At 50.2% G+C, this 27,296-nt stretch overlaps 3 protein-coding genes across 3 annotated transcripts; all 3 read right to left on the bottom strand.

The window, feature by feature from the left end:
* Nucleotides 1–505: 505 nt before the first annotated feature.
* On the bottom strand, nt 506–6,174 carry Elob (elongin B). The gene is made up of 4 exons (XM_036194469.1): nt 6,092–6,174; nt 5,854–5,988; nt 4,388–4,493; nt 506–681 (listed from the first exon to the last, which is right to left on the bottom strand). The coding sequence occupies exons 1-4, from the start codon at nt 6,092–6,094 to the stop codon at nt 569–571; spliced, it is 357 nt and encodes a 118-aa protein (XP_036050362.1). The 5' UTR covers nt 6,095–6,174; the 3' UTR covers nt 506–568.
* A 5,665-nt stretch (nt 6,175–11,839) lies between these two features.
* Nucleotides 11,840–14,280, bottom strand: LOC118588388 (serine protease 33). The gene is made up of 6 exons (XM_036194664.1): nt 14,235–14,280; nt 13,843–13,866; nt 13,573–13,735; nt 13,159–13,430; nt 12,742–12,911; nt 11,840–11,998 (listed from the first exon to the last, which is right to left on the bottom strand). The coding sequence occupies exons 1-6, from the start codon at nt 14,278–14,280 to the stop codon at nt 11,840–11,842; spliced, it is 834 nt and encodes a 277-aa protein (XP_036050557.1).
* Nucleotides 14,281–20,138: 5,858 nt separating this feature from the next.
* On the bottom strand, nt 20,139–26,313 carry LOC118588362 (serine protease 41-like). The gene is made up of 7 exons (XM_036194633.1): nt 26,247–26,313; nt 26,124–26,150; nt 26,006–26,038; nt 25,643–25,811; nt 24,588–24,868; nt 20,722–20,879; nt 20,139–20,378 (listed from the first exon to the last, which is right to left on the bottom strand). The coding sequence occupies exons 1-7, from the start codon at nt 26,311–26,313 to the stop codon at nt 20,139–20,141; spliced, it is 975 nt and encodes a 324-aa protein (XP_036050526.1).
* Between the last annotated feature and the right edge of the window lie 983 nt (nt 26,314–27,296).

Raw genomic sequence — 27,296 nt, forward strand, 5'->3', positions numbered from 1 at the left:
GGTGGCGCACACCTATAATCCCAGCACTCGGGAGGCAGAGGCAGGCGGATCTCTTTGAGCTCAAGGCCAGCCCGTACTACAGAGTTCATGGAAAGGTGTAAAGCTACACAGAGAAACCCTGTTTCAAAAACGAAGTTGAAATAGAACAAATAATGTAGTTGTATTTGAGAGGAGAGAGAAGGCACAGCAGTTAAGAGCACTGAATGATGTCCCAAAGGACCCAGGGTTGATTAGCAGGCTGTCCAGTGACACCAGGATTGGGGGGGAGGGGAAAGCATATGATCCTTCTTTTAAAGAGAAGTCACAACCAGCAAGAAGTGCCCCATAGCCCAAGGTCATGGGTGGAGCAAATAGCACTATATAAATCCCCATCCCTTGCTTATCAGGCTGGCCTGGAACTAGGTTTCACTTTGTCCTATAGGACACCTGAGACTACACCTTGTAAGCTTGTGAAAAGTGAGCAAGTAGAACATATAATGGAGGAAGATAGAACAGAGAAAGCAGCCAGATGGGACAGCCAAATCTTTATTTTGAGGGAATGGGTCTCTAGGGGTTGGGCCTCAGGCCCTCACTGCACAGCTTGTTCATTGGCACTGCCTCCAGAATCCTGTGGCTTCATCACATCCGGAAGCTCTGGAGGGCTGGAGAAGGGCTCTATGCGCAGGGCCTCAAAGGCATCATCTGTGGAAGGGAGCAGAGCTTGAGAAGATGCCCAATGTTTCTTTCACTTGGAAGGATAGTCAAAATACCACCAAAGCTATGACCTTCCAACCTTGGTTGTGTGACTTGGCAATGGTATTATGTCTTCTGTCCCTAGAGGCCTAATTTTACCACTGATCCCAATAGATACCAACCAGTGTGACCAGGACGCCTACACCTTCTGTCTCCAAATTGCCATACCCTCCACCAGCATCTCAATTTGCCACCAAACGCCAAATAAATGAAAATCCCAAGACTTTTAAGACGAACTGGCCGGGCGGTGGTGGCGCAGGCCTTTAATCCCAGCACTTGGGAGGCAGAGCCAGGTGGATCTCTGAGTTCCAGGCCAGCCTGGGTTACAGAGTGAGTTCCAGGCCAGGCACAAAGCTACACAGAGAAACCTTGTCTTGAAAAACAACAAAAAGAAAAAAAGAATGCCTCAGGCCCTCCCTGAGCCTGTTTCTGCTGGGTGGTGGTGTATGCCTTTAGTCCCAGCACTCAGGAGGCAGAGCCAGGCGGATCTCTTGAGTTCGAGGCCAGCCTGGTCTACAGAGCTAGTCCAGGACAGGCTCCAAAGCTACAGAGAAACCCTGTCTCGAACAAACAAAAAGGTGAACTGTTCACGATCATACTCTGACTACAATATATATGCCCAATGCATCACAAGACTTTGAGCTGGAGAGAGGCCTCAGTGGTTAAGGTTGCATCAGGCATGGTGGTGTTCACCTTTAATACCAGCAAACAGCAGGCAGATCTCAAGAGTTCAAGGCCAGCCTGATCTACAGAGGGAGCTCTAGGCCAGGGCTGTTAAGAAAAACCAGAGTGCACGTTGCTCTTGCAGTGAACTGGTTTAAGTCATCTGACACAGGCACAAAACACTTTTATATTTAAAAAAATAAAATAAAAAAACTGGGCAGGAGAGATGGTTTAGAGGTTAAGAGCACTGACTGTTCTTCCAGAGGTCCTGAGTTCAATTCCCAGCAACTACATGGTGGCTCACAACCATCTGTAATGATATATGGCGCCCTCTTCTGTACACACAAATAAATCTTCAAAAAGCAAAAAACAAAGAAACCCCCAAACCCTTAAAGTCATTACCCTTCTCTTTCCAATTAGTACTTGATTTATGACCCAAGGCAGCCTTTGTACTTTTGGGTCTTAAAGCTGCCAAATTTAGGGTACCCGGGTATTCACAATGGAATTCAAATGTTACCTCATGCCTTCAGTCATGTGCCCCAGATTAGCCTCAAACCTGCTAATGTAGCCAAAGATAACGAACCCCTAAGTGCTGGGGTTACAAGCATATTGTGCTGGTTTTCTTTCTTTTTAAATGCAGTGCTGGGATCAGACCCCCGGCTTCATGCCTCAGGCAATACTCTCAATTCCTTAGCTCATTTTCAGTGCTCACTGTTTGACTCAGTACAAAACAAATCCCCCACATATTTTTTTCTCCTGAGCTTGTCCCCACACTTATGACCTGGCTCTCAATTTTCAACTGATGAGGTATCCATACATGTCTGGAGATACTATTGGCTGTCAGAACTAGGGAAGAAGTAGGGAAGAGCTGGGACTGCTACCAGGAATTCAAGGATGCCAACAAGCTGACATGTGAGTGCTTGGACCCAGGTGCTCTGTAAGAGCAGTATGTACAATTAACCATTCTGGTCACAAATGCCAGTGGTGCTGAGGTGGTTGCACACGCCTTTAATCCCAGCAGCGGTAGAGGCAGGTTGAATATGAAGACAGCCAGGGTTACACAGAGAAACCCTGTCTGGGGGGTGGGGAGACAGACCCATTACCTAGTGCTACAAATCTTCAGTGACACAGTTCTTGATTTATTTCCTTCATTCCTGTTATAGGTCTAATTAAAAATGCCATTTAATAAAAACATCCCTAATAGCAGTTAGTGTTAGGGAGAAGCTTCAGCATGGACAGAGTAGCAGAGGGAGGGATGGTACCCAATTAGGTCCAAAAACCTAATGTTGACTGTCAGCTGCTTCTAGAAGTGTCTCTGCAAATGTGTGAAGGATACAGCAACCCTGAACATCCTGTCACAACACATTCCATCTGCCAGAGGGATTAGAGTGCCTTTTGGACCAGTTGCCTCCATATTCAATGTCTTATCAGGAACCCCTCCCCCCACTTCCCCAAAGTCACTTCCCTTAGCTTTGATATAACCATGAAATAGGGCTATCAATGTTTTTTAGGACAATGTTAGCCTCTAGGGTACTAGGTTCTGCTTGGAGAAAAAGGGTGACTTTTTGAGAGAACACAACCTTGCCTTAGCTTAAGAGGCAGATAAGTTGTGTTTTTATCCTCATGAGCCCATGCAAAAGGGAACCTCACTTGACATCTGACCTGTGGATCTTCACCAGTCCTACAAGTGCCTCAATGTCACCTATCAGGCAGTTATCTCGGGCAGATTCCCATAATGTGGGGCACTTGCAGCAGGGGTGCCTTGTGGACATGGGAACTCCAGGCTGGGTGGTGAGCGTGGCAATCAGCTATGCGTGTGCGGAGATTTACTTGATAAAAACTAAGAAGTGTAACTAGAACCATACTTCCCCTGCCTTAGCCTTTGGTTAAACTTTCTTTCAAAATAAAAGTACTTCCTGTCATTTTAAAAGATTTTCATGTATGTGTGTATGGCTCGTACTTATGAAGGTCAAAGGCACTGGATTGTCTGGACCTGGTGTAACATGGTTGAGCTGTGGATACTGGGAACTGAACTCAGGTCCTCTACAAGAGCCAGTGTTCATCATCACTGAGCCACTTCTCCACATTTTCTTGCCCATATACACAGTCCCTAGGTCCACAGCTGTAAAACCAAGCTCTATGACCCTAGTTTAAATTCCAAGAGGCAAAGGATAAAAGTATTAAATCTCTTCCTGCCCCTAGGCAGGGTCTCTAAAGAGCCCTGGCCATTCTGGAACTCCTCTGTAGACCAGGCTGGCCTCTGTTTGGGATTAAAGGTGTGTACCACCAGTCTGACAGGAGATCTAACTACCCCAGCTCACTTGTCCTTAAAATCTGGCACAATCATTCTGGTCATGGTGGCACACACCTTTAATCCCAGCACTTGGGAGACGGAGTCAGGCAGATCTCTGTTGGGTTCAAGGCCAGCCTGGTCTATAGAGCAAGTTCCAGGACAGTCAAGGCTAGACAGAAAACATGTCTTGAACCCTGCCCCATCAACCTCCAAAAAAAAAAAAAAAGAGATGAGGTGGGACAATATATCAAGTACAGGGCCAACTGTTCAATAAATTCCATAAATATGGCTGGTACTAGGAAAGGAACCTGAAAGTCATCTTTAATTTCCACAACTCCTGTTTGTTTGTTTGTTTTTTTGAGACAGGGTTTTGTCCTGGAACTCTTCTCTATAGACCAGGCTGGCCTTGAACTGAGATCCACCTGCCTCTGCCTGCCGAGCGCATGTGTTTCAATTGTTTTAGCTGCCGTGTGGGTACTAGGAGTAGAACCCAAGTCCTCTGGAAGAGCAGCCAGTGCTCTTAATTGCTATTAATTCAGTCCCCAGGCTTTGCTTTTTAATAAGCAAACAAATAAATACCTCATGGTATTTGTGGACTGGAAAGATATTCCCTCAAAGCTTTGGGTGACTACAGGCTCCCCAAAGTCCTTCTTTGGATGTTACCAAACTGCCAGCTGCCATCCAGGTTAGCCATCTTACCTGCTCGGAAGGCCAGGCCCACTGTGGCTGGGGCCTGTGGCCGTGCTGTCTGGCTAGTGAAGCCACACTCGCCCAGAGTTTTTCCATCATCAAGGAGCTGGTCATCCTGAAGAGAGAAGCAGGTTTGGGGGAGAAGTCCTAAAAGGGACAAGTCCCAAAGAAAGCCTTCTGGTCAGCATAGCATGTCAGCAACTACATTGAGGAGAGCCATCCCTAAGTAAAGCACACATTCCAGAGCCAACAATTTCCAAATCTGGCTGGCTGGCTCACAGTAGTTATAAGCTCTAGCAGAGAATCCTAAGTTCATTTTCCAGCACCCATATAATATAGATTGGCTCACAACTCCAGTTCAAGCAAATCTGATGTTTCTGGCCTTCACAAGCACATGGACTGTGTTGGCATGTACCACACAAAAATAAAACTCACAAAGGCTCTAGGTTCTGGCTTTTCCAAGCTCTCTAAATAAATAAAGGTAGTTGGATTTGATTTTTTTTTTTTTTTTTTGGAGAGGAAATCTCATACAGTAGATGCTCTGAACTCTTTCTAATCCTCCTGCCTCTACCTCCCAAGTAGAATCATTGCCCAGTTTTTCCAGGCTGATGATCTAACCTAGGACTTTGATGCAGGCTGTGTTATCATAACTCAACAGAGTTGTACACCTGACTCCTAGTCAGTTTGTTTTTGTTTTTTTTTAAAATCAACCTTCACCTTAAAATAGGAATTACTGGAATATCCAACCACAGGGCAATCAAAAGTTTCAATAACTTAAGAGAGGCCTAGAAAGCTGTACTAGAACACTATGTGTGGTTCCTAGAATAGCAAAAGGGTCTTTCAAAGAAAAGCTCAGTGGGTGTCATAGAGAAAGCCCTTCAGAAACAGGATACCCGGCTTTAATCTGGAGCAAAAGGTCAGCTCCCCTTTACAGCCAGAATTAGCTCAATGCACTTAGATTGACATCATGCTTCTGGGAAACCTGAATCGGGTTTGAGGCACGAGGATCCAACTCCATATCCTGGCTTACTGAAAACTGGAGCTGGCTTCCCAAGTGAAAAGGTGTGCTTGAATGAGAGGTGGTTCTAGACTATCAGGACACTGGCAAGGATAAACACTGGCTAGGTGAAGCACTGGTGGGATAACCTATCTTCTAGACAACACTCCATCCGTCAGGTCCCACCCCACCCTCCAGCAGTGGGATTCCAGCGGATTCCCCGCCCGCAGGCCTTGGATCACGTACACTGTGGTTCAAACCCTGGCTCTGCGACGACCTTCGGCAGCATAGGATCACCGAGGCCTCCGTTTCCCTAACCGTAGAGCAAGGCCGCCTGGCAGGGCGGGGCGGCTGGCCTGGGACCCGATGCGGCTGGCCTGGGACCCGATGCCGCCGGCCGCTCATCACACTCCGGGACCCCCTGGTGGGCGTCCTGCCTGGGCCCCGCGCGAGCAACCGCCACGCCCGCTCGTCGCACCTTGTACAGCCGCTGCTCGTCCGGCGGCCGCTTGAGGATGCCTTCGACTATGCGCTTTAATTCGAACACGGTACTCGACTCCTTGGCGTCCGTGAAGATGGTGGTCTTGTGGCGCCGGATCATGAGAAACACGTCCTGAGGATGGCGGGCCCGCGTCAACGCCAGCCCGCGGCCCCCGGCCTGGCCCCGGCGCCCCCGCCGCCCCCGGCCCGCGCCCCTCCCCCCCGCGCCCGCTCACCATCCCGGCGGCTGCTTCTGGCTCGACGCGCCGGCGCGGCCACGCTCCGCCCCTTCCCGGCAGCCCAAGCGCGGCCCGGAGGCCCGGCGTGCTCCGCGCGGCCCCGCCCGCCCCGCCCCCTCACCCCGCAGCCCCGCCCATACCGTCGCCGCCATCTTAAGCGATCCAGAAGCGGCTCCCTTACGCGGTCTGTGGCGGCCATCTCGGTTGCCTGAACTACCCCTGGGCAAAGGCTGAGGCCCCGGTTTAGATCGCCTCATGAGTCTGAGGCGTAAGCGTGGCTTGCTTTGGAGCGTAGAGAATCAGGGACAACGATTCAAGCGCGTCTGTCATTAAAAAGTTTGAATGTTTTACCTGCATTTATGTCTGTGCACCAGTTGCATGCAATGCTTGGGGAAGCCAGAAGAGGGCGTCGGGTCCTCGAACTGGGGTTGCAGCCGGTTGTTACCCGCCATGTAGGTGCTGGAAATGGAACCTGGCTAGCTTCTGAAAGAACAGCCAAGTCTTCTTCATCACCGAACCATCTCTCCAGCCCACAGTTATTTAAGGGTCAAGCGCATGCAGGGGTTGCGAGGGGGTAACTTGACAGCCATTTTGAGAAGGTGCACAATTTTGGATCTTATCACCACTGTATGTTGTCCTCATCTAGCCTCAGGCTTGGGTTTGTTACATCCAATTCAGGCATGCGTTGTGGCCTCTTAGGAGCTAGAGAAGTTCTTGGTTTTAGAGGACTGGTGCTGTAATTATTAGGGTCAAAGCCTGGGTCTTGTCAGTCCTGACTAGCTAGGCTTGGCCACGTGGTACACACCTGTAATCCCAGTACTCAGGAGGAAGAGGCACAGATCTCTTGAGTTTGAGGTCAGCCTGGTCTACAGAGTGAGTTCCAGGGCAGCCAGGGATACACCTGTAAGCATTGCAGCTGGGGTGGAAAGGGATCTTGGCAGTCAGGAGCCGAGGAATACAAGTCACCCTAACCATAGTAGCTTATGGCCCTGCTCCAGGGAAAGGTTTCCCCAATGTAACAACTCTGCCCTGGCAGGGGAGGGTTTCCCCAGTGAACTTACACTTCTGCTCAAGTCCCCAGAGTGTGACAACTCTGCTCTGCTAGGAGAAGGTTTCCCCAGGGACAGTGGTACAGCCTTGCTTTGCTCCACTCCAGTGAAAGAAGGCTGTCACCCGAACCTCACTCAAGAGATGCATTGGGAGGGAAGAATCCAGAAGAGTAATTGCCTCCGTCAGGGTGGGAAAAGCAGCAGCAAACTGAACAGGCGCAGGGCTTATACTGGGCTTCTAAGGGGTGGAGTTTCTCCAGGGAGATTTTCAGGGTGGGAATTGGTGGGATTTCAATCCCCTTGAGCTCGGATTGGCTAGACTTTGTGCTCAGGGATTGGTTGGTTTTCTGCTCAGAGATTGGTTGGTCTAGTTGGTCAGGGGCAGATTTGGCTCTGGTTTCAGGGCCAAAATGTGTTTCTTTCACTGGTCCTTTTTAGCCTTTTGGCTTTAGTTATAGGAGTAGATTGTGTTTCTTTCACTGGCTCTGGTTTCAGGGTCAGGGTGGGTTTCTTTGGCTGGCCCTTTTACCCTACAACACCAAGAAAACCCGTCTCAAAAAACAAACAGTGAAAAGCAGAAATCAAAGACAGATTTATTTAATGTGGCCATATGAAGAAGAGGAATAAGGGAAGAGGTCCAGTAACTCTCCCGAGTCTGTGTGGAGTTCTTGTAAGGGTTTTAAACTCAAGTGGCGTAAATAAGCAGTCGTAGGCAAGGTGGTCCACCATTTGACTGTCATTGTTTCAACTACAGTCGCTCCTACAAGGTGGTCTGATGAGCTGTGACATTTTTTTCAGAACAAGTCTTTTCCTTATTCCAGCATGAGACTCCTTGGGAGTTCTCATTAATTGGGAACTGTTGTTTGGACAGTGTGATAGCCAGAGAGAGGGTGGCTCTTGATTGTCTTCACTCCTACTGTCTCAGGTACACTTGCTGGGATCAGAGAAGATGGGGTAATGTCCCCTCCTCCCAGGAGCCTATGGCACCAACCCACCTTCTTGCCTAGGTTCAGTACTCAGAAGGGCCTGCAGACTTGACTTTCCAGACTGGCAGCCCTTTGAACATTGATTTGTGCCATCCCAAACTGTGAGGCAAAGGGCCTTCTCACCTTCTCTACCAGAGGTGGACAGCCATTAAGAGTCCATTTCAGATCATGTATCAGACAAAGCTAGTGTGTGGTACTTAAACTCCACACAGCTTTGAAGCTGTAGGGTCCTTGAGAGTGGGCAGGATCTGAGATTGTTACAGAGGTAGGAACTCAATGCTTATTGTTGTGTTTGTAGCAAGTGTGGACTTTTTCACTTTCAAGACAGGGTTTCTCTGTGTAGCTCTGGCTGTCCTGGTACTGCTCTGTAGACCAGGCTGGCCTCTAACTCACAGAGATCTGCCTGCTTCTGTCTCCCAAGTGCTGAGATTATTTATTTTAGTGTGTGTGGGGGGGAGGTTTCTAGGTAGCCTGGGCTGGCCTTAAGTTCTTGATTCTCCTGCCTCCAACCTCATGAGTGCTGGGATTACAGGTGTACATCACCACCACTCCCTGTTCCTCTTTTTTTTTTTTTTTCATTTGAGACAAGGTTTCTCTTTGTAGTCCTGGCTCTCTGAAACTCTCCCTGTAGTACAAGCTGGCCTTGGATTTACAAACATTTTCCTGCACAACCCATTTTCTGTTTTAAAACATGCAGTGGTGAGTGAAAAGATGACTCAGCCCTTAACAGAAATTATTGCTATTGCAGAGTTCAGTTCCCAATATTCACCGCAGGTGGCTAACAACCGCTTGCAACTCCAGCTCCAGGGGATGTGATACTTCTGGCTTCTGTGGGCATCTGCACTCATGTGCACACAGACATAGACACACTCATACACATAATTTAAAAAAGAAATCTTTTAAAAAACATGCAGTTACACTGAGCAGGTAGAGCACAGCTTTAATCCCAGCACTATACAGAGGCAGGTGAGTTCCAGGCCAGCTAAGGCAACATAGTAAAAGTGTCTCAAAAATTTCTTTTAGGAAGTGGGGTTATGAAGCATGATCTGGAACTGTACATATGCAAGGGTGCACCTCTTCATGCAATGACAAATCCTTCTGGAATTAGTGTGGGGAGTCTCCCAATAAATTCCCCCAGCTGTGCTTTCGTTCTGGGAGACACTGTTTATGGAAAGCTCCCCAGGGCTCCCACCTGCTGCAAGCTCTCTTCACTCTCTTATCTTCTGGCTTGGTTCACTTGCCAAGGAACCCACTGTGCAGCAGGCTTGACCTCCACGAGACTGCCCACTAAGCTTGCTCCCCCATGTGACCCTGCAGCTCTGGGCAGTTAACCTCACCCAGGCAGGCCTGAGTCTCTCTAACATGAGAGACTAGGAGTGGAGTCTTAGACTAGTGCTTAGTGTGTTTGCCTAGCATGTACAAGGCTCTGGATTCAGTGCAGGGACTCAGGGGAGATACCCAGTATAGGAAGTTTTTCCTTTTGTCTTGAGACAGAGTGGTCTCAAGTAGCCTAGGCTGGCTTTGAACTTTCTATGTAGCTGAGGATAACCTTGCACTTCTGATCCTCCTGCCTCCATCTCCCAAGTGTTGGGATTATAGAGGTGTACATCATCATGCCCAGTTTTATGGGCTTCTGGAGATCAAACCTAGGGCTTTATGTATAAATGCCAGGCAAGCATTCTACCAACTGCACTATCTTCTCAGCCTTCTGAAGTGGTACTAACTATAGAGCCTCTGCGGGCCTTTGTGCTCTGTCTATTTCCTAAGGTGTGACTAATAATTGTTACTTGAGCAAGTAGCCTCTGTCCCCTCAGGAACCCTCTGAAATCTCTCTCCTCCTCATGTGCAACAGCCCTCATTGGTCTTTATTGCAGCCCTGCAGCTCCCAAATCTCCCATCCTGTCAACTAGCAGATCAGGCCTGAAGTGAGGGCTGTGGCCATGGATCGGCCAGCTGAGAGCCTCAGCGGGTGGTCACGCCTTGGATCTGTCTTGCTGTCAGACAAGATTCCACAGACAGTATAGACCCGAGTTCTGTTCCTTGCTAGCAGTGTGCACTGATGTCCCAGAAGTCGGCTGAGAGGCAGACCGGGTGGAGAAAGCAGCGGGACACTCTGAGAAGCAGGCTTTGTAGGTCAGATAAACCGCTCTACCCGATGCCAGTTGTGACTGGCCTGTTTTGACTTTGGACACCATTTTTCTCACTTGGTAAACAGACAAGCTGTCTTTGATGAAGTGGTGCAGGGAGCCCCTGCCCTCCCCTCATTCAAGCACATGTCACAGGAACAGTGACGTCATTAACTGACCCGTCTAGTTCTCTACTACTAGAATCTCTCTTCGGCTACCTGGTCATACCTTAGGAATGCTGGACTCTCTGGATAGGGATTCATGATTTATATCATGAATTTATATCAAGGCCCCGAGGTTGTTCTGTTTTCAGTATTTCCTCAGATGCTGCTGTCTTAGGCTTCCTGGAGGATTGCTTGACTGGCCCCAGGCAGGAAGGATGGTGGTGGCAGGTAATGGAGGAGAGGGCACAGGGTGAGGCACTTACATGACATCATGAGCAGTCAGCGTTTTCTCAGCAGGAGTTCGAGTCCTGCCAGAGATATGCACATGACCATTTGTAGGATGCCCTGCCCTGGGCACCTTTGTCCCTTAGCACCCCACCAAAGGTGGACCAGTTCTGTTCCACAGTGGATTGCTCTCAGCCTTGGGCAGGCATAGCAACCTTGAGTCCTGCCCCTACACAACCTTTCTTGAGGCCCGTGGCCACCTAGTAGAGTCCCTGAACTCCTGGCGTGTAGGAAAAGATGGGGGAGAAGGGGAAGAAACAGATACGCCCAGGCCTTTGGTCCTTCTCCACCAGAATCTCTGCCTCCTCATTGTTAGCGCCTTAGAGACGGCTTTGAAATTCTCTGGATCTCTCTCAGTTTCTGTTCTCTCTGGTGCTCTAGGAGCTGGCCTCTATCTATCGGTCTGAGCCTGGGATGTGACATACAGACTCCTGAGCCTCCTGGTGTAGGAGGAAGAGGCTGTTCTTCCTCTGGCACACCTCCATCATAGTCAGGTAAAACCTGTGTATACTAGATTTTATGGCCATGCAACAAATCGCCACAAAGGTAGCAGCTTCAAACAACATAAATTTATTAAATCAGACATCTGTGGATCAAAAGCTTGGGTTGCTCAGCTGAGCTAGCTGTCTGTTGAGGGCTTCACCAGTGTGAAGATAAGGGATCAGAAGATGGGGAAATTGTGTCCAGTCTCCTGAGTGTTGGCAGAACATGCTTCCTGAGGTGACAGATTTCTCTTCCCTGCTGGCTGTCAGGGCCTTGTGGCTGGCTACTCATAAAGCCTGGCCCTTCGACTTTCAAAGTCAGCAGTGGAGATTCTCTCTGGTGTTGAGTCCCTCTTATACTTTAAATCTGTCTGACTTCCACCAGGGAAATAAAAGGCACATGGGCTGGATAACTCACCAGCTGGTCTACCCATCTCTAGAGCAGAAAGAAGTAAATACTAGCCAAAAGGAGAGGGCAGGAGTGTGAGTCCAGGGCACTCACAGAAGATCCCTAGTGACAGGAGATGTACCTCAAGGAGGAGAGGAGGCAGGGGCATGGGCAGACGGGCTCTCAGCATCTCAGCCTCATGTAAGAAAGAGGAGTGCAGGATGGACCAGGAAGCTCCAGGGTCACATTATCGAATCCTCCAGCATCAGAGGCTCAGGTGAGCCTGGATCCAGGGACTATACTTGGCCACATTGGTGTAGACACCTGGACGATTGGGTAGGGCACAGCCCTTACCCCAGCTCACCACACCCACCAGGACCCAACGTCCAGACTCCATACAGGTCAGGGGTCCTCCAGAGTCACCCTGCAGGGAAAAGGTGAGCTTAAGTCATAGCAACCCCCCCCAGCTTTTCAAGGCCACTTTCCTAGGTCCAGTTTCCTGGGGTTGTGATGATATATTGTGTACCCTAATAACATTTGCCTGAAGATCAGAGAACAGAACAAGCCACTAGATTAAACATAGAGGCCAGACAGTGATGGCACACACCTTTAATCCTAGCACTCAGGAGGCAGAGATCTGTCTGGATCTCTGTGAGTTCAAAGCCACCTTGGACTACATGAGATTGACTCAGTCTAGGAGAGAAACAGAGCCAGGCAGTGGTGGCGCACACCTTTAATCCCAATACTTGGGGGTCACCTGCCTTTAATCCCAGTATTTGGGAAGCACACACACCATTAATCCCAGCTCAGGAAGGAAGTGATGCTGGGCAGAGAAAGGTGTATAAGGGTGAGGAGACAGGAACTGAAGCCCTATTCGGCTGGAGCTTTTTCTACTGAGCCTTTCGGGTGAGGACTCAGGATTTCAGCCTGAGGATTTGAGGAGTTGGTGAGGTGAGACGTGGCTGTGGCTTGTTCCTTTGTCTCTCTGATCTTTCAGCATTTACCCCAATATCTGGCTCCGGGTTTTTTATTAAAAGATCATTTAGCAATTTGTGTTACATGGGGAAGTAGCTCTAGGTTGGGGGTCTGCAACCTCCTGGATCCTGAGTTCTAGAGAGATAAGAGGCTGGGGAACCGATTCCAGATGATACCGATTAGCAGACACACCTGGCAGGCATCCTTATGGCCCCTGCGGTAGCCAGCACACAGGTTCCCTGGCAGCACTATGCGCTCACCCTGGGGCACATTGGCACCCAGGTGGTAGAGGCGGTCACAGGTGTGGGAATCCAGCAGTGGCACCCTCACTCCTTGCAAGGGTTGCCCCTCTGGGAGCGGTACTGAGGGAAGAGGGAGAAATCTGAGCATCAGGAGAGAGCATGGCTTGAAGTGGGGCTCCGTGGGAGGATGAACGGGAAGGTCTGACTCGTCAACCAGGACTCCTAGAGTCTGAGTGGAAGGGAGGTTTGGGTCCTCACACGTGGCTCTGGGTCCTACACTGGGACTGTGATAGACCAGGATTCGCAGTCAGAGCTGGCGGAGAATGGGGTGCCCCAAAGTCCCCATTGCCTGACCATGTGTTTTTACCTCCTGGGCTGAGGCTACCCCAGCCAGTGACCCAGCATGGAGACCCGGGTGGTGGATGGGCTCCTGGTGCAGGCAGGCAGACAGGCTGGATTCGGGCACTCAGGGACACTGGGTGACGCAGCTGCAGCAGTGCCAGGTCCCCAAGGGCCTCATCCTCGGAGTAGTCAGGAGGCAGCAGCACCCGCAGCACAGGAACCAAGAGCTCGTGGGATGATGTGACACCCAGACTCAGTGCTCCTAGGAGCACGCTGTACTCTGATGGTAGTACCCGTCTACAGTAGACATGGGGGCTGCTGACAATACCTGGACCACAGGGCCTGTCAGGAGCCGGCACCGCCCACACCTCCCCAGGCGGCACCCTCACTTTCCTTCCGCTTGTGTTCTCTGGAGCTGGACTAGTGAGTGAGCACTGACCTGGGGAAGCAGTGAGCTGCTGTCAGCACCCACTGGGGTGCAACGAGTGACCCTCCACACACATGGGCTCCACGGTGCTGAATGCTCGCCTGCCACGGCCATTCTCCATCTCGAGCATCCCGGCCCCCCACGATTCGGCTGGATGTGTGGGGCTGCCCACAAGCTTTAACAGGACAAGTAGGCAGTGAGGTTGGCTTGGGGCCTGGGAAGTAGGTGCAGCAAAGGGGATAGGGCCAAGCTGGGGAGGAGGAGGGTCCCAGGCTTCCTCACCTGCACACTTCTGCAGTCTGGCTCCTGCGGGAGGAAGCAGGCAAGGGGCTAGATTAGGGACTTGGTGCCAGGTAACAGAGCCTGGGCCAGAGATTAGGTAGGAGGTGGAACATATTTGTTACACTGCCCTCATGCCAAGCTTCTGTGCCATTGGTAGCCTCTATCACCCTCCCCAAAGCACTGGGAGGTTGGAGGTGGGAATTAGGCATAATATACACACAGCATACTCAGAATTGGAAAACCCAAGGTCAGTGCCAGAGAGACTCCATGCCTTGGAATAAAGATCAAAATGCCCCATGGTGCTCTAGAGGCACCAGGCGTGGGGAGAGGTGAGGTGGGCAACCTCCAGCTACAGTCTCTGTGGCAACACTCCTAACCCTCACCCCACTCACCCAGCACTAACAGGAGCAGGATCTGGAGGTGGGAAGCACCCCTCATTCTATCTTCAGGGCTGACCTGGGCGCAGGTAATGTTACGCAGGGCTTGGTCTCTGGTCTGGAGGGGGCAGGGAGCAGAAGGGAGCATTCTAGGCTTGGGGGCACATCCAACCCCACCCTGGACCTCTGTGGAAGTTCTGTCTGCCATTAGTCTCTGCTTGGTCCTGGCCCTGGCCCGGCCACCCGGACTCTACACCTGTAGGTGCCTAGGCTCCATGTGACCAAATCTGACCAAGCATGCCCAACCTCTGAGATCCGGGCACCTTAGGCCTCAGTAAGAACCCGGGAGCCCCACCCTCTGGACCCCATCTTTCATTCCCTGGCAGCCCTTGGACCTAGCTCTCACCCTTGAAGCCTGGTGTCCTCTCTGGTGACTGGGGCCAGGGGAGGACCTGGGGGCTTAAAAGACAGAGGAGGTGGAGGCCCAGGTAATTAGCAAGGCCAAGGCGGGGCTGTGGCTGCACCTGAACAGCCTCAAACAAAGATGCTTTGAGCAGAACTTAAGAGGTGCAGGAAAAGGACACCAGGGGCTGAGAAGTGGGGTGGGGTGGGGGTGGTGGAGCTGCGGTTAGGCCAGGAAGCTCCAGAAGATCCTTGGCAGCTCATCTCTAAACCTGATCCTGCCGATCCTGCCACCTTGTGAAACCTGCTCACTGAGGCCTCTGAGCTCCATTGTTCTGCTCAGTAATCCCAGCTCAAGCAGGCAGCCTGGCCCCACATGAAGCTCAGACCCCAGACCCACATCCTAGATCTCAGGTCTGCAGCTGACTCAGCCCCAAACCCAACCTGGCCAGTCGTTTTTGGATCCCAGGTCTGGATGAGCTTGGAGTGGAGAATGACCAGTTCCAAATTGCTACACCACCTTTCTTGGCCACAAGCAGCAGTATGGGGAATAGTGCATTCTTTGGTTTGGGGATGGCCAGGGTAAGAGCACTAGAACTGAGCTGATGCCAGTGCCATGCCTTTGGATCTACAAAACTATAAGATGAGAAATCTCTTTTCTTGAATAAGTTAATCTGCTTCTGGTATTTTGTTATAGTCATGAGAAACCAATAAAGTGTGTGTGTGTGTGGGGGGGTACATTCATTCCAAGAGAGTTTCCAGTGCGCAGAGCTGTGCTCCGTACAGAGCTGGCATTAAAGAATTGGGAGTGAGGGGAAAGGCAGAGCAGGACAACAAGCTGGAAGCAAGACAGAGAGAGAAGAGGACCTTGTTGTAGCCCAGATCCAGTGTTTGGATGGATATAGGAGGAAGCCAGCCTTTCAGACGTGGCTTCTGCTGTCCACAGCCAAAGGCCAAACTTAGAACCTACCCTTGGGGTTCAAGACTGTGACTAAGATGGTAGAGAGTTTCTGTGAAAACTGAACCCCTGAGCTTTAACCGCAGATGACATGAATGGAGTGTGGTGGCGCACACCTACAAGTCCAGCACTTCAGAAATAGAGTCAGGAGGATCAGAAGTTCAAGATGACCCTTGGCTACATAGCCAGTTTGAGGTCAGCCTGGGATACATGGGATCCTGTCTCAAATATATAAAGCCCCCGCTTTCTGGGGCTTTATTTATTTATTTGTTTGGGGTGGATAACTTCAGTGGTAGAGCCCTTGCCTATTTGAGGCCCTGGATTTGACCCCCAGTTACCCCTCCCCCCTAGGGAGAGAGAGAGAGAGAGAGAGAGAGAAGAGTGGGGAGGGGAGGGAGGAAGGGACAGAGGGTGGTGGTGGTATCAATTGATCACATTGGCTCAGCTCTCCAGAGTTTGGCCTTGGCATGTCCTTCTTCCAATGCTGAGCCCACAGTGGAGTTATTCAACTCAATTCCCTGCACACCCCACTTTTCTCATCTATGAAACCAACCATTTGGTTGTTGTGAAGATAACTGGGTGAACCACACAGACTCTGTAGCAGCGCCAGGCATGTGGCCAAATCTATAAAAGTGCAGGAAGAATGAAAGACAGATGTGCCTATCCTCCTTGGCCTTCTGGGACCTTCTGTTGCTCCAGGTTTGGCTGCCCCTTGAAGGTGAGTCAGCTCCTAATGCAGTGTCTGTGGCTGTGAGGAAGACTAAGGCCTCGTGTGTTTGGGAGGGACCTCAGAGCATATGATCAGCTTGGGGGTGTCAGACTCAACTTTGCATGTCAGGTGAGCATGAAGTCTCTGAGAGTAGGCACCCATCTGGCCCAGGGCCCGGAAGCTGTACTCTGGAGTGACAGGGCAAGACCGGAGGCCATGGAGAAATGGGACGCACGGAGCAAGATGAGTCCTTTCAGAGCATTTGGCTCAGTTCAGGGGAAAAGTCTGCAACTGGTTGAATGCTGGCTATCTCAACCTTGGGAGAAGGAAGAGAAACCCTGAAATCCAACCTAATGGAGGTACAGACTGTGTGCTAAGCCCATCTCCCTGACAGACTCAGTCTCTAGTGGTGAAAAGTAGCACATATGCTCACCTGTGCGATGTGGGCTTGCATTCCCCAATAAACTACATGCAGCTAAGTCCTGACCCTAAGATGAGCTGAATGGGCCATGGTGAGAGCAGGCACATGTGGTGCTGGTGTGATGGGGCACACTCGGGTGCAGGTTATGGTTAGGAGTTCTGCCCACTATTCTTCACCCCAGTCTTCCGAGGCTTCAGACAACCTGGGGGGCACAGCCATCTTTCTGTAAGTTATCTTTCATGTTGCATTAACAGGAGAAGGTCTGAGGCAGGACAGAAAGACAGGGAAAATTAAAGAGATAAAGGAAAGAAAGAAGGTCCTTTCCCCAGAGCCTGAAGTCTCTGGTCTGCTGGAAGGTCAAGAACACCACCAATTGGGCTGGAGAGATGGCTCAGCGGTTAAGAGCACTGACTGCTCTTCCAGAGGTCCTGAGTTCAATTCCCAGCAAACACATGGTGGCTCACAGCCACCTATAATGAAATCTGGCACCCTTTTCTGGTGTGCAGGCAGAACACTATACATGGTAAAGAACGTCATCAATTAAAGATTTATTTATTATGTATACTATGTTCTGTTTGCATGTATTCCTGCAGGCCAGAAGAAGGCGCCAGATCTCAATCTCATTACAGATGGTTGTGAGCCACCATGAGGTTGCTGGGAATTGAACTCAGGACCTCTGGAAGAACAGCCAGTGCTCTTAACCACTGAGCCATCTCTCCAGCCCTGTCACCAATTAAAATCTGTGCAAAGGTTGCTTATATAGAGACATCATACTCCTATTTTTTTTTTTTTTTTTTTTTTTTTTTGGATACCAGGTCTCATTGTGTCCCTGACTCTCCTAACTCACCAAGTAGACCAAGATGGCCTTGAACTTATGGCAATCATTGGCCTGTTTCTGCCTCTGGAGTGCCAAGATTAAAGGCCTTGAGCCACCACATTTGGCCAGTATTTCTTGTAGATAGAGATATTTAAAACAGGAATAGTAGAATAGAAATGAACAGTGCATAAGGTCTGGAGTTACAGACAGCTGTGAGCTGTCATGTGGGTGCTGGGAATTGAACCCGAGTCCTCTGGAAGAGCAGTCAGTGCTCTTCACTGCTGAGTCTTTTATTTAGTTTTTGAAAGAGAAGCAATTTCTCAGGCACCAAACATGCATATTATGCTGCACAGATAGACATTTTGGTAAATCACTAATGCATATTAAAAAATAAGCTGGGTGGTGGTGGCATACACCTCTAATCAGAGGCAGAGGAAGGCAAATCTCTGAGTTCAAGGCCAACCTGGTCTACAGAGTGAGTTCCAGGATGGCCAGGGCCACACAGAGAAACCCTGTCTCAAAAAGCCAAAACCAACCAACCAAATAAAATAATAATCAGAAGAGAGGCAAAAAAGGAGGAAGAAGTTCCTTAGCAATTTTTTGTAGTTTCAGGAGCCGCTCAGAATTACACATGTGGCTATTACTCAGACACCTGCCATGTCTTCCTTGAAGATCCTGCACCCACACTTGGCTGTGTCTTATCTTGTCACTCTCTTTTTATTAACACTTGTGATGGTTAGTTTTTGTTTGTTGTTTTTGAGACAAGGTCTCTGTCTCTCTGTCTCTCTCTGTGTGTCTATAGCCCTGGCTGTCCCAGAACACATTAGACTTATAGAGAGCCACTTGCCTCTTGTCTCTGCCTCCCCAGCTCAGGGATTAAAGTTAGTATGTCACAAGCCTGTGTGACGGATAGTTTAATTGTCAACTTCACACTATGTAGAATCACTTCAGAAGGGACTTTCTCCCTTCCTTTCTTTTTTAGACAAGGTTTCTGTGCAGCCCTGGCTGTCCTAGAACTTGACTTGTAGACCAGGTTGGCCTTGAACTCACAGAGATCCACCTGCCTCTGACTCCCAAGTGTTGGTATTAAACGTGTGCGCTACCTTGCTGGGGAAAGGAAATTTCAATGGAGGATTGTTTAAATCAGGGTGGCAGGTCTGGAGGGGAATCATCTTGATTATGCTAATTGACAAAGGAAGACCCAGCCTAAGAGTGGGTGGTGCCGTTTCCTGGGTTTGAGTTCTGAACTGCAGAAAAGGGAGAAAGCAGGCTGAGTGCTGGCAAGCATGTGTAGGTTCGTTCTCTTGGTCTTGACTGTGGATGTAACTGGCTGTTTCAAGTTCCTGCCTTGACTTCCCTGTAATGAGAGACTACAACCTGGAACTGTGAGCCAAGTAAGTCTTCCCCCAAGGCTGCTCTTGCAGGGTATTCTATCCCAGCAACAGACATGAAGCTCAGACACCCCGCGAATAGAGCTCTGCTAAACCTTAATAAACTCCCACTCTGCTTCTAATGGCTGTGCTAGTTGGCTTTTGTCAAGTTGACACAAACCTAGATGTATCTGGTAAGAAGGAATATTAACTGAGAAAATGCCTCCAGAAGATTGTCTGGGCATAGGGGTGCCTTTAATCTCAGCATTTGGGAGGCAGAGGCAGGTAGGTGGATCTCTGAGTTTGAGGCCAGCCTGGTCTATGGAGGAGTTCCAGGATAGCCAGGGCCTGTCTTGAAAAGATTTGCTTGTATACAGTCTGGCGGTATTGTTTTGATTAATGATTGATGTGGGAGGGTACAGCTCACTGTTTGGCAGTGCCATCCTTAGGTGGGTGGTCCTAGGTTTTATAAGAAAGCAGACTGAGCAAGCCATGAGGAGCAAGCTTCCTCCATGGTCTCTGTTTCAATTCCTGTCTCCATGTTCCTGCCTTGAGTTCCTGCCCTGACTTCCTTCAATGATGGACTATGACCTGAGAGTTGTAAGCTGAATAAACCGTTTCCTCTCCAAGTTGCTTTTGATTGTGGTAGCTTTGTTGTTGTTGTTGTTGGGGGATTTTTCAAGACAGGGTTTCTCCATGTAGCCCTGGCTGTCCTGGAACTTGACTGGCCTCAAACTCAGAGATCAGTCTCCCTCTGCCTCCCTAGTGCTGAGATCCAAGGCATGTGCCATACCGCTTGGTCGTGGCATTTTATCACAGCAACGGAAGCTCTCCCTAGACGCTGGTTTGTCCTGAAATTCTGTTGTGCATATAGTCAGGAATCCCAGCTTCACACAGCAGAGCTCTGGGGGAACTTTGCAAGGCCCCTGCAGGCAGCAGTGGGGAACTGGGTCTCCAGTCCACACTGCTGCTACTGACAGGTCTGCTGCCTGCAACCAAAGCCTAGACAAGCCATCATGGGTCCTGGGCTAGACTGCTCGAGGTGAACACAGGGAAGTGTCCAGAAAGTCACAAGGTCTCCATAATGTTCTGCAAGGTGCTAACTCAGATACACACAAGAGTTTATTGGCAAAGGAGACAAGAGCCTGGTTAAACAGAATGTCTTACCCAATAATGAATGTCTTGGGGTTGGGAGGAGTGCAGTGGTTGGTGATTTGGCCCCAAAGCTGCAGCTTCCTGAGCTCAGGTGGGCCTCAGAAGCCAGGGAGCCTGGAGCAGAGTAAGGGACAGCAGCAGTAGCACCAGATCAGGTCTGACTGCACTGTTGAGGGTCATCATGGTCTGGATCCAGCTGTAGTGCTGACTCACGTTGGTGTAGAGGCCAGGCAGGTTGGGCCGCCCACAGCCTATTCCCCAGCTCACGATTCCAATCTGATACCAGAGACCGTCCATGATGCAGACCAAGGGTCCTCCTGAGTCACCCTGAGGAGCAGTATGGGTGAGCCTGAGAGTTGGTAGGTGGGGCTGGGGAAGAGGCCCTGGGGACAGGGGACACTGGGGGGTAGAAGACTGGGTGAGGATCCTACTTCTTTCTCCCCCTGGCAACAGCAGAGCCTCAGCTACTTCATCAGGAAAGTGGAGCCATGGTTTCTACCTCTGAGGGTCGGGGATGAAGAAAAACATTATAAATGGAAAATGAGAGGTATGTTTTTCGGCTGGGCAATTAAAGGCTGTAAGTGATTTCGCATGGATGAACCCTGAGGACAGGTTGATGGTACACATGGAGAGAGCCCTCTGGGCTTCCTCGAGGGGTAGGCATACTCACACTGCAGGTGTCTGCACTGCCATCCTCAGTACCAGCACAAAACATGTCACTGCTGATAAAGGGGTGGAGAGAAGTAATCTTGAACAGTTCGTGGCACCTGCTCCTGTTTAGGATGATGACCTGCACTTCTCGGAGGTGGTAGGGTGGTGGCAGCGGTTCTGGGTGTTAGGACAGAGACAGGGCACCACCGTATTAGGGTCTCCACTACTCTCTAAGGCAGGAGCGGGAGGGAGGGCACACCTATGTGATGGTGGTGCCCCCTGCTGATCACCCATGGACAATCCAGGGTGGCAGAAGGAGCCGATGGGTAGATAGGTGGATAAGTAGAAGCTTCCTGAGTCCCAGTCCCTCTACTTCTACACTGGAAGGACTGGCTCCTGAGTGTCCCAGTGGAGAGATTCCTTTGCCCAGGCACAGGCAGAGAGGGAAGCTGAGATAGTTTGGGGATACAGGATCCAAGATGGAAATCCCCAAATTCACAGGCATAGTGTCACATGCTTAGGATCCCAGCACTGAGGTGACAGGATTGTGAGTTTCAGACCAGCCTAGACTACAAAGCAAAACACTGTCTTAAAAATATTCCCAGGGGCCGGGCGGTGGTGGCGCACGCCTTTGATCCCAGCACTCGGAAGGCAGAACCAGGCAGATCTTTGTGAGTTTGAGGACAGCCTGGGCTACAGAGTGAGTTCCAGGAAAGGTGCAAAGCTATACAGAGAAAACCTGTCTCAAAAAACAAAACAAAACAAACAAAATTCCCAGGGTTGGGGCTGGAAAGCTTTTAAGAGCACTCACTACTCTTGCAGAGGATCCAGATTCAGTTCCCAGAACCCACATGGAGACTCACAGCTACCTGGAACTCTATTTCCAGGGGATCTGGTGCCTCTTCTGACCTCTGTGGGCTCCTACATGCTCATGGTGCACACACATATACACACTCAGGTACACACACACACACACACACACACACACACACAAAATAAATGCTTAAGGAGTACTCCTAGGGCCAATAGGAGGGCTCATGGGTAAAAGCACTTGCAGTGTGAGACCGACAACCTGAATTCAACCCTCCCCGCAAGCCTGATCACTTGTGTTCAGTTCACAGAACCCATGTGAATGCCAGATGTGGAGCTGAGCATCCATAATCTCAGCATCCCTACTTCAAGGAGAATTGCCCATAAATGCATGGGCCAGCCAGCCTCGAGTACACCATGCTACAGTAGAAACAAGAAAAATAATCCGGGTGGTGGCAGCATACACCTTTAATGCCAGCATTTAGGAGGTAGAGGCAGGCAGATCTCTGAGTCTAAGGCCAGTCTGGTCTACAGAGTGAGTTCTAGGACAGCCAGGGCTACACAGACCAAAAGTCAGTTTGTTTTTCAGAAACCATGGAAACTTCCCCATAACCCCTCCCAAACAACAACAACAATAACAACAATAACAACAACAACAACAATGGGGTGTGTTATAGCATGCTTATAATCTCAGCACTCAATAAGGATCAGGTCAGAGGATCAGAAGTTCAAAGCCATTCTCAGCTAGTATGTAAAAAGTTTAGGATCCACTTGGGCCATTTGAGACCCTACCTCAGAAACAAAACAAGAAAGAAAAAGATTAACATGCCACAACATTTATGAGAAACAGCAAAAGCAGTTCCAGGAAGAAGCTGATAGCTACCAATGCTTATGTTAATGAAGAAGGAGGTCACAAACCAACAACTTCTTTTGACAGCTAAGGAAATAGATAGAGGAGCAAATTAAAGGCAGAGCTGGCATGCCGGGCCCTGGTGGCACACGCCTTTAATCCCAGCACTAGGGAGGCAGAGCCAGGCTCTGTGAGTTTGAGGCCAGCCTGGTCTACAGAGCAAGATCCAGGACAGGCATCAAAACAACACAGGAAACCCTGTCTCAAAAAACAAAAACAAAAACAAAACAACAACAACAACAACAAACAAACCCAAACCCAAACCAAACCAAACCAAACCCTGAGGTGAAGAGCAATTGAGGAAGACACTCAATTCTGACCTCTAGCCTCTGTATAAATGTGCGTGCACACTTGTACGCTCATGGATCTTCACATATGAAGATGCATCCCCCTCCAAAGAAATAAAAAATCCAGTGCTCTTTTGTGATAATAGTACTAAGCAAGCTAGGATCCAAAGGAAACCCACCTCCACAAAGCCACAGCTAAATTGTACTCAAAGTGAAAGACAGCGTGCTTTCCCTCCAAGAGTCATGATGATGTGGGGATCCCTCCTTTCTGTGCTCTATACCCTGGAAGCTCAGCCAGAGAAACTAGGTAAGAAAGAGAAGCAAGGGCTGGTGAGATGGCTCAGTGGGCAAAGGCAAAGCCTGATGACCCAAGTTCAATCCCCAGGATCCACTTAATAGAAAAAGAACCAACTCCTTTTGTAAGTTGCTTTCTCTCTCTCTCTCTCTCTCTCTCTCTCTCTCTCTCTCTCTCTCTCTCTCTCTCTCTCTCTCTCTCTCTCTCTCTCTCACTCTCTCTCTCTCTCATACACACACACACAACACGTACACACACACAACACATACACACAATACACATGCACACTCATACAAATACAGCACATATATAACACACATGCACACAGAGTAATAGTTCTTTTTAAAGAAAGAAAGAAAAAGAAAAGAGGATGACTTAAAGATGGGATGGTATGTGAAAGAAGCCAGATGCACAGGACCACAAACTGTTTTCCATCTATGGGCAGTATCTGAAAATGAAGGCTGCATGCTCAGAAAGCCGGGTTGTGGTTATCAGGGGCTGTAGGGAGTGGCTAAGGGGGAGTAAAACCTGGGTGGGAGTGAAGATCTCTGGCTGAGAGTATTGTGAGCATACTAAATGCGGTATATTCTTTAGGTGGTTCCTTAATGGTATGTGAATTAGAATTTAAAGAGAAGCAGTACCCACAAACGCCACATAGGGGCGACATTGAAGACACTAATTACGTGAAAGAAATCCAGCAGAAAAGGCCACCTTCTCTGATTGTGTTCCAGAGCTGGCAAATCCACAGAGACAGAAAGCAGGTCTGGGCTGCCAGGGACTACAGAATCTAGGAGAACGAGGAGGCTGAAAGACGTGACGGAGGGGTATGAGGTTTCCCATTTTGTTTTTGAGACAAGGCTATGTGTAGTCCTGTAGTACAGGCTGGTCTCAAGCTTGCTATGTAGTCCAGGATATGGAGTCAAGGACAGACTTGAACTCCTGACCTTCCTGCCCTCAATTTACACCACCATGCTGCTGAGGCTTTTTTTTTGTTTTGAGACAGGGTTTGTTTGTGTAGCCTTGGATGTCCTAGAACTAGCTCTACAGCCCAGGCTGGCAGGCTTTCTTTTTGAAATGATAAAAATGTTGTAATTAGAAGTGGTGACAGTCTGTGGCCTTACCACTCTGAATATGCCTGATCTTGGAAGCTAGAGTGTTGAAGGGTCACCTAGTTAGACTGACCGACAGTGGTGACAGTGTCACTACTTTGTGACTGCACTACTGACCACTGAACTGCACACTTGAGCACTGTGCATGTCCACGTTTTGGAGCTGTAAAGTAAATCTCAATGTAAAGGAGACTTTCCCCAGAAGGCCTTGAGCACCCATCCTGGCTGGCTGGGGAGTGTGGGCCTGGCTAAGCGCCCCTCTCCTGCATATCAATCCGGCCACTGGATCACACCTTCTCTAGAAGAGGAGGGAGCTCCTGGCAGGTGGGAACAAGGAAGGAAGCTGTAAGCATGGTGAGCGAGCAGGCAGGCAGGAGACCTGCAGATCTCCAGAGGCCAGAGTTTGGGCCTCCTGTTGCTGAGGAACAGAGATAGCCCACCCCCCCCATGCCCACCCCTTCTGTCCCTGTCTTACTCATGCTCTCCTCAAGGACTCCCCAGCCGGCCACCCAGCAGCTGGGCCAGTGCTGGAACGTGAAGGTGGAGGGCTGGACACAGATGGGCTGGATGTCCTTGTTATAGGTGACTGAGGAAGTCAGCCTCAGCAGGGCCAGGTCATGAAACTTCATTGTGTCTTTGTAGTTTACAATGATGTCCTTTACCCTGTACCGGCCAGAATAGGCCTTCCTGTTCCAGAGAGAAGGCTTGGAAGTAAGCTGCCCAAGCTGGACGCTCCACTTTCCTGGATCAAGGTGCCTAGCAGGGAAGAAGAAAGTAATCAGGACCCTCCAGAGGAATGCTGGCCACCCGAGCCCACTGGACCCTTGTGTGAGGGGACACCATGAGGCTAACACCACTTATTTGCTCATCCTTAGTCATTCCACATCTTTTGGGTCAAAGGACCCCTTGTAGGAACAGAGCCTAGACAGGTCATAACCAGATTCCCTGCTCCTGGACACTCTGAGAGGAACAGGAAGACCATTGCCTCCACTGGTCTCATCACTTCCTAAAGACACTGCCTGTGCAATCCAAAGATGACTCAGAAGATGGAGGGGCTGCTGTGGGGCCTGGGCAGAATAAACATCTGGTATGGGGCTGAGGATGTAACTCAGTTGACAGAGTGCACTTCCAGGGTTTGATCCCCAGCATTGTACAGACCAGGCATGGTGCTGCATGCCTGTAATCCCAGCATGCCGGGAGGTAGAGGCAAGAGAATTATCCTCGGCTATATATAAAGTTCAAGGCCAACCTGGGCTATACCACCTCAAAACTAACCTGCCAACCTTGGTGTGGGCCTAACATCTGCCTCCTCCTCCAAAGGGAGGTGGAAAGAGGCTGCATCTTCCTACAAACGATTGTACCCATACCCACATGGGAATGTTTCAGTAAACAATCAGAACAGCATTCCCCACAGGGGCAATGAGGAAGGTTAGTTGACTGTGACCAGCTGCTGCTCAACTTGGAGCTCAGGAGCTCAGGAGGTTAGTTCAAGATCACTGCCCTAGGGGGCTCCTGCCACCCCAGACTCACTTTCTAACGCAGTGTGCGGCAGTGAGCACCCATCGGTGGCTGAGAAGGCTCCCTCCACAGTGGTGGGACTTCTTCCAGCGCAGGCTGGCTTGCCATGGCCAGCGCCCTTGCACGGATTCTGTTCCGCCCACTATCAGTGACTGGATGTCCTTCCGGCGGCCACACGGCACTGGGTCAGACAAATAAGACACCTGGCTGAGCTGCTGAGGCAGACCCATGGCGTCCCCAGGGTACCCGTGTGGGGAAGGGGCTGGGGGGAACCACGTCACCATACACCCCCTTCCTCCAATATCCTGAGATGCTGCTGGAAGCCTTCCCTCGTGGTTTGCAGACCCCCAGCCCTCCACAGTGCCCATCTGTCACCTGAGAGGAGCTTGTTTGTGGTGTTCTTGAGACCTGTGGGACAGGAGTGGAAAAGATGAGGGACCTCTGTATGCTCAGCCTCTGTAGGTGTTCCTCAACAGGGATTGCGTTTCCTCACCTGACGCCTGGCTTTCCTCACGGGATCCTGGGTGGAGGCGAGAAGGTGGGCTTCAGCGGACCTCCGCGTTCCCCATACTCCCCCATCATCCCCTGGTCCGGTGGATGCATCTCCTTAGCTCACCAGACTTCCCCAGCACCACGCACACCAGCAGCACCACCACCAGCGGCATGGGGCCCCGCAAACCCATGGCCGCCTCTGCAGCCGGGAGCAGAAAGCTTCGCTTCCTGCCGCTCCAGGCTCAGTGGCGCCCCCTACGGGAGAAGCAGCAGAGTGAGAGCCTTGCTTGGCCACCTACTCCCAGCTTGACCCCGACAAGTCCCATAACACTTTCTTGTGGTGCCTCAGTCAGTGAACCACAACCATCCTTTTCTTGTCTGGCCCAGGTGCTGGATGCCTCCTCTCGGGTACTGACAGCGTTCTCTAGGACCAAGGCACTGGCTCTTAGCCGGCAACCCTAGGAAAACTCACAAGCAGGCCTCAGGGTACACTGGCTTGGAGCCTAGCAATGTGTTACGTGTTGTTAGAAGTGGTGTTTTTTTGCTGGGTGCACTCAAAAAAGGCTGGCCCTATTTGAGGATAGACAGGGCTTAGAACCCTGTACTTGGCCAGCAGCCACGCAGTGTGCCCTCCACACTACATGGGGACCTCCAAAAACTCTTCTGGTGTAGGGATGTGGCAGGGCCAACATAACCATGCTGGCTCAACAGTTATCAGCTTTGAATGCCCAGCCAGCTGGACATCCATACCAAAACCCTCTGGCTCCACAGAACTCAGAGGACTCAATATGTTCGTGGACAAGGTTTGTACAGTAAAGGACGCTTGCCACAATCAGGCATATGCTTCCACACGAAGTTAACCCGGTACTGCACAACCACCAAGAACAAAGACCTGGCCATGGAAGAACCGCGCATGCGCTAGAAGGACCTATTGAGGCTGAAGGGAGGGCTGGAGATGTCACTCAGGAGTAAAACTATTTGCTTAGCTATGCCAGCGTCCTGGGTTTGCACTCCAGCACCGTGGGGAGGAGCAGATAACTGTGATAGTTAATTTCAGTGGTTAGCTTGGCAGGATCTGGAGTCGAGAATCACATGGGAGGGAGTCTCGGTTATTGAGGTCAGGTTGGCCCGTGGGCATGCCTGTGAGGGTCTCCTCAGTCGGGTTAACTGGAAT

Source organism: Onychomys torridus, chromosome 8 (assembly GCF_903995425.1).
Source record: "Onychomys torridus chromosome 8, mOncTor1.1, whole genome shotgun sequence".
Classification (NCBI taxonomy): domain Eukaryota; kingdom Metazoa; phylum Chordata; class Mammalia; order Rodentia; family Cricetidae; genus Onychomys; species Onychomys torridus.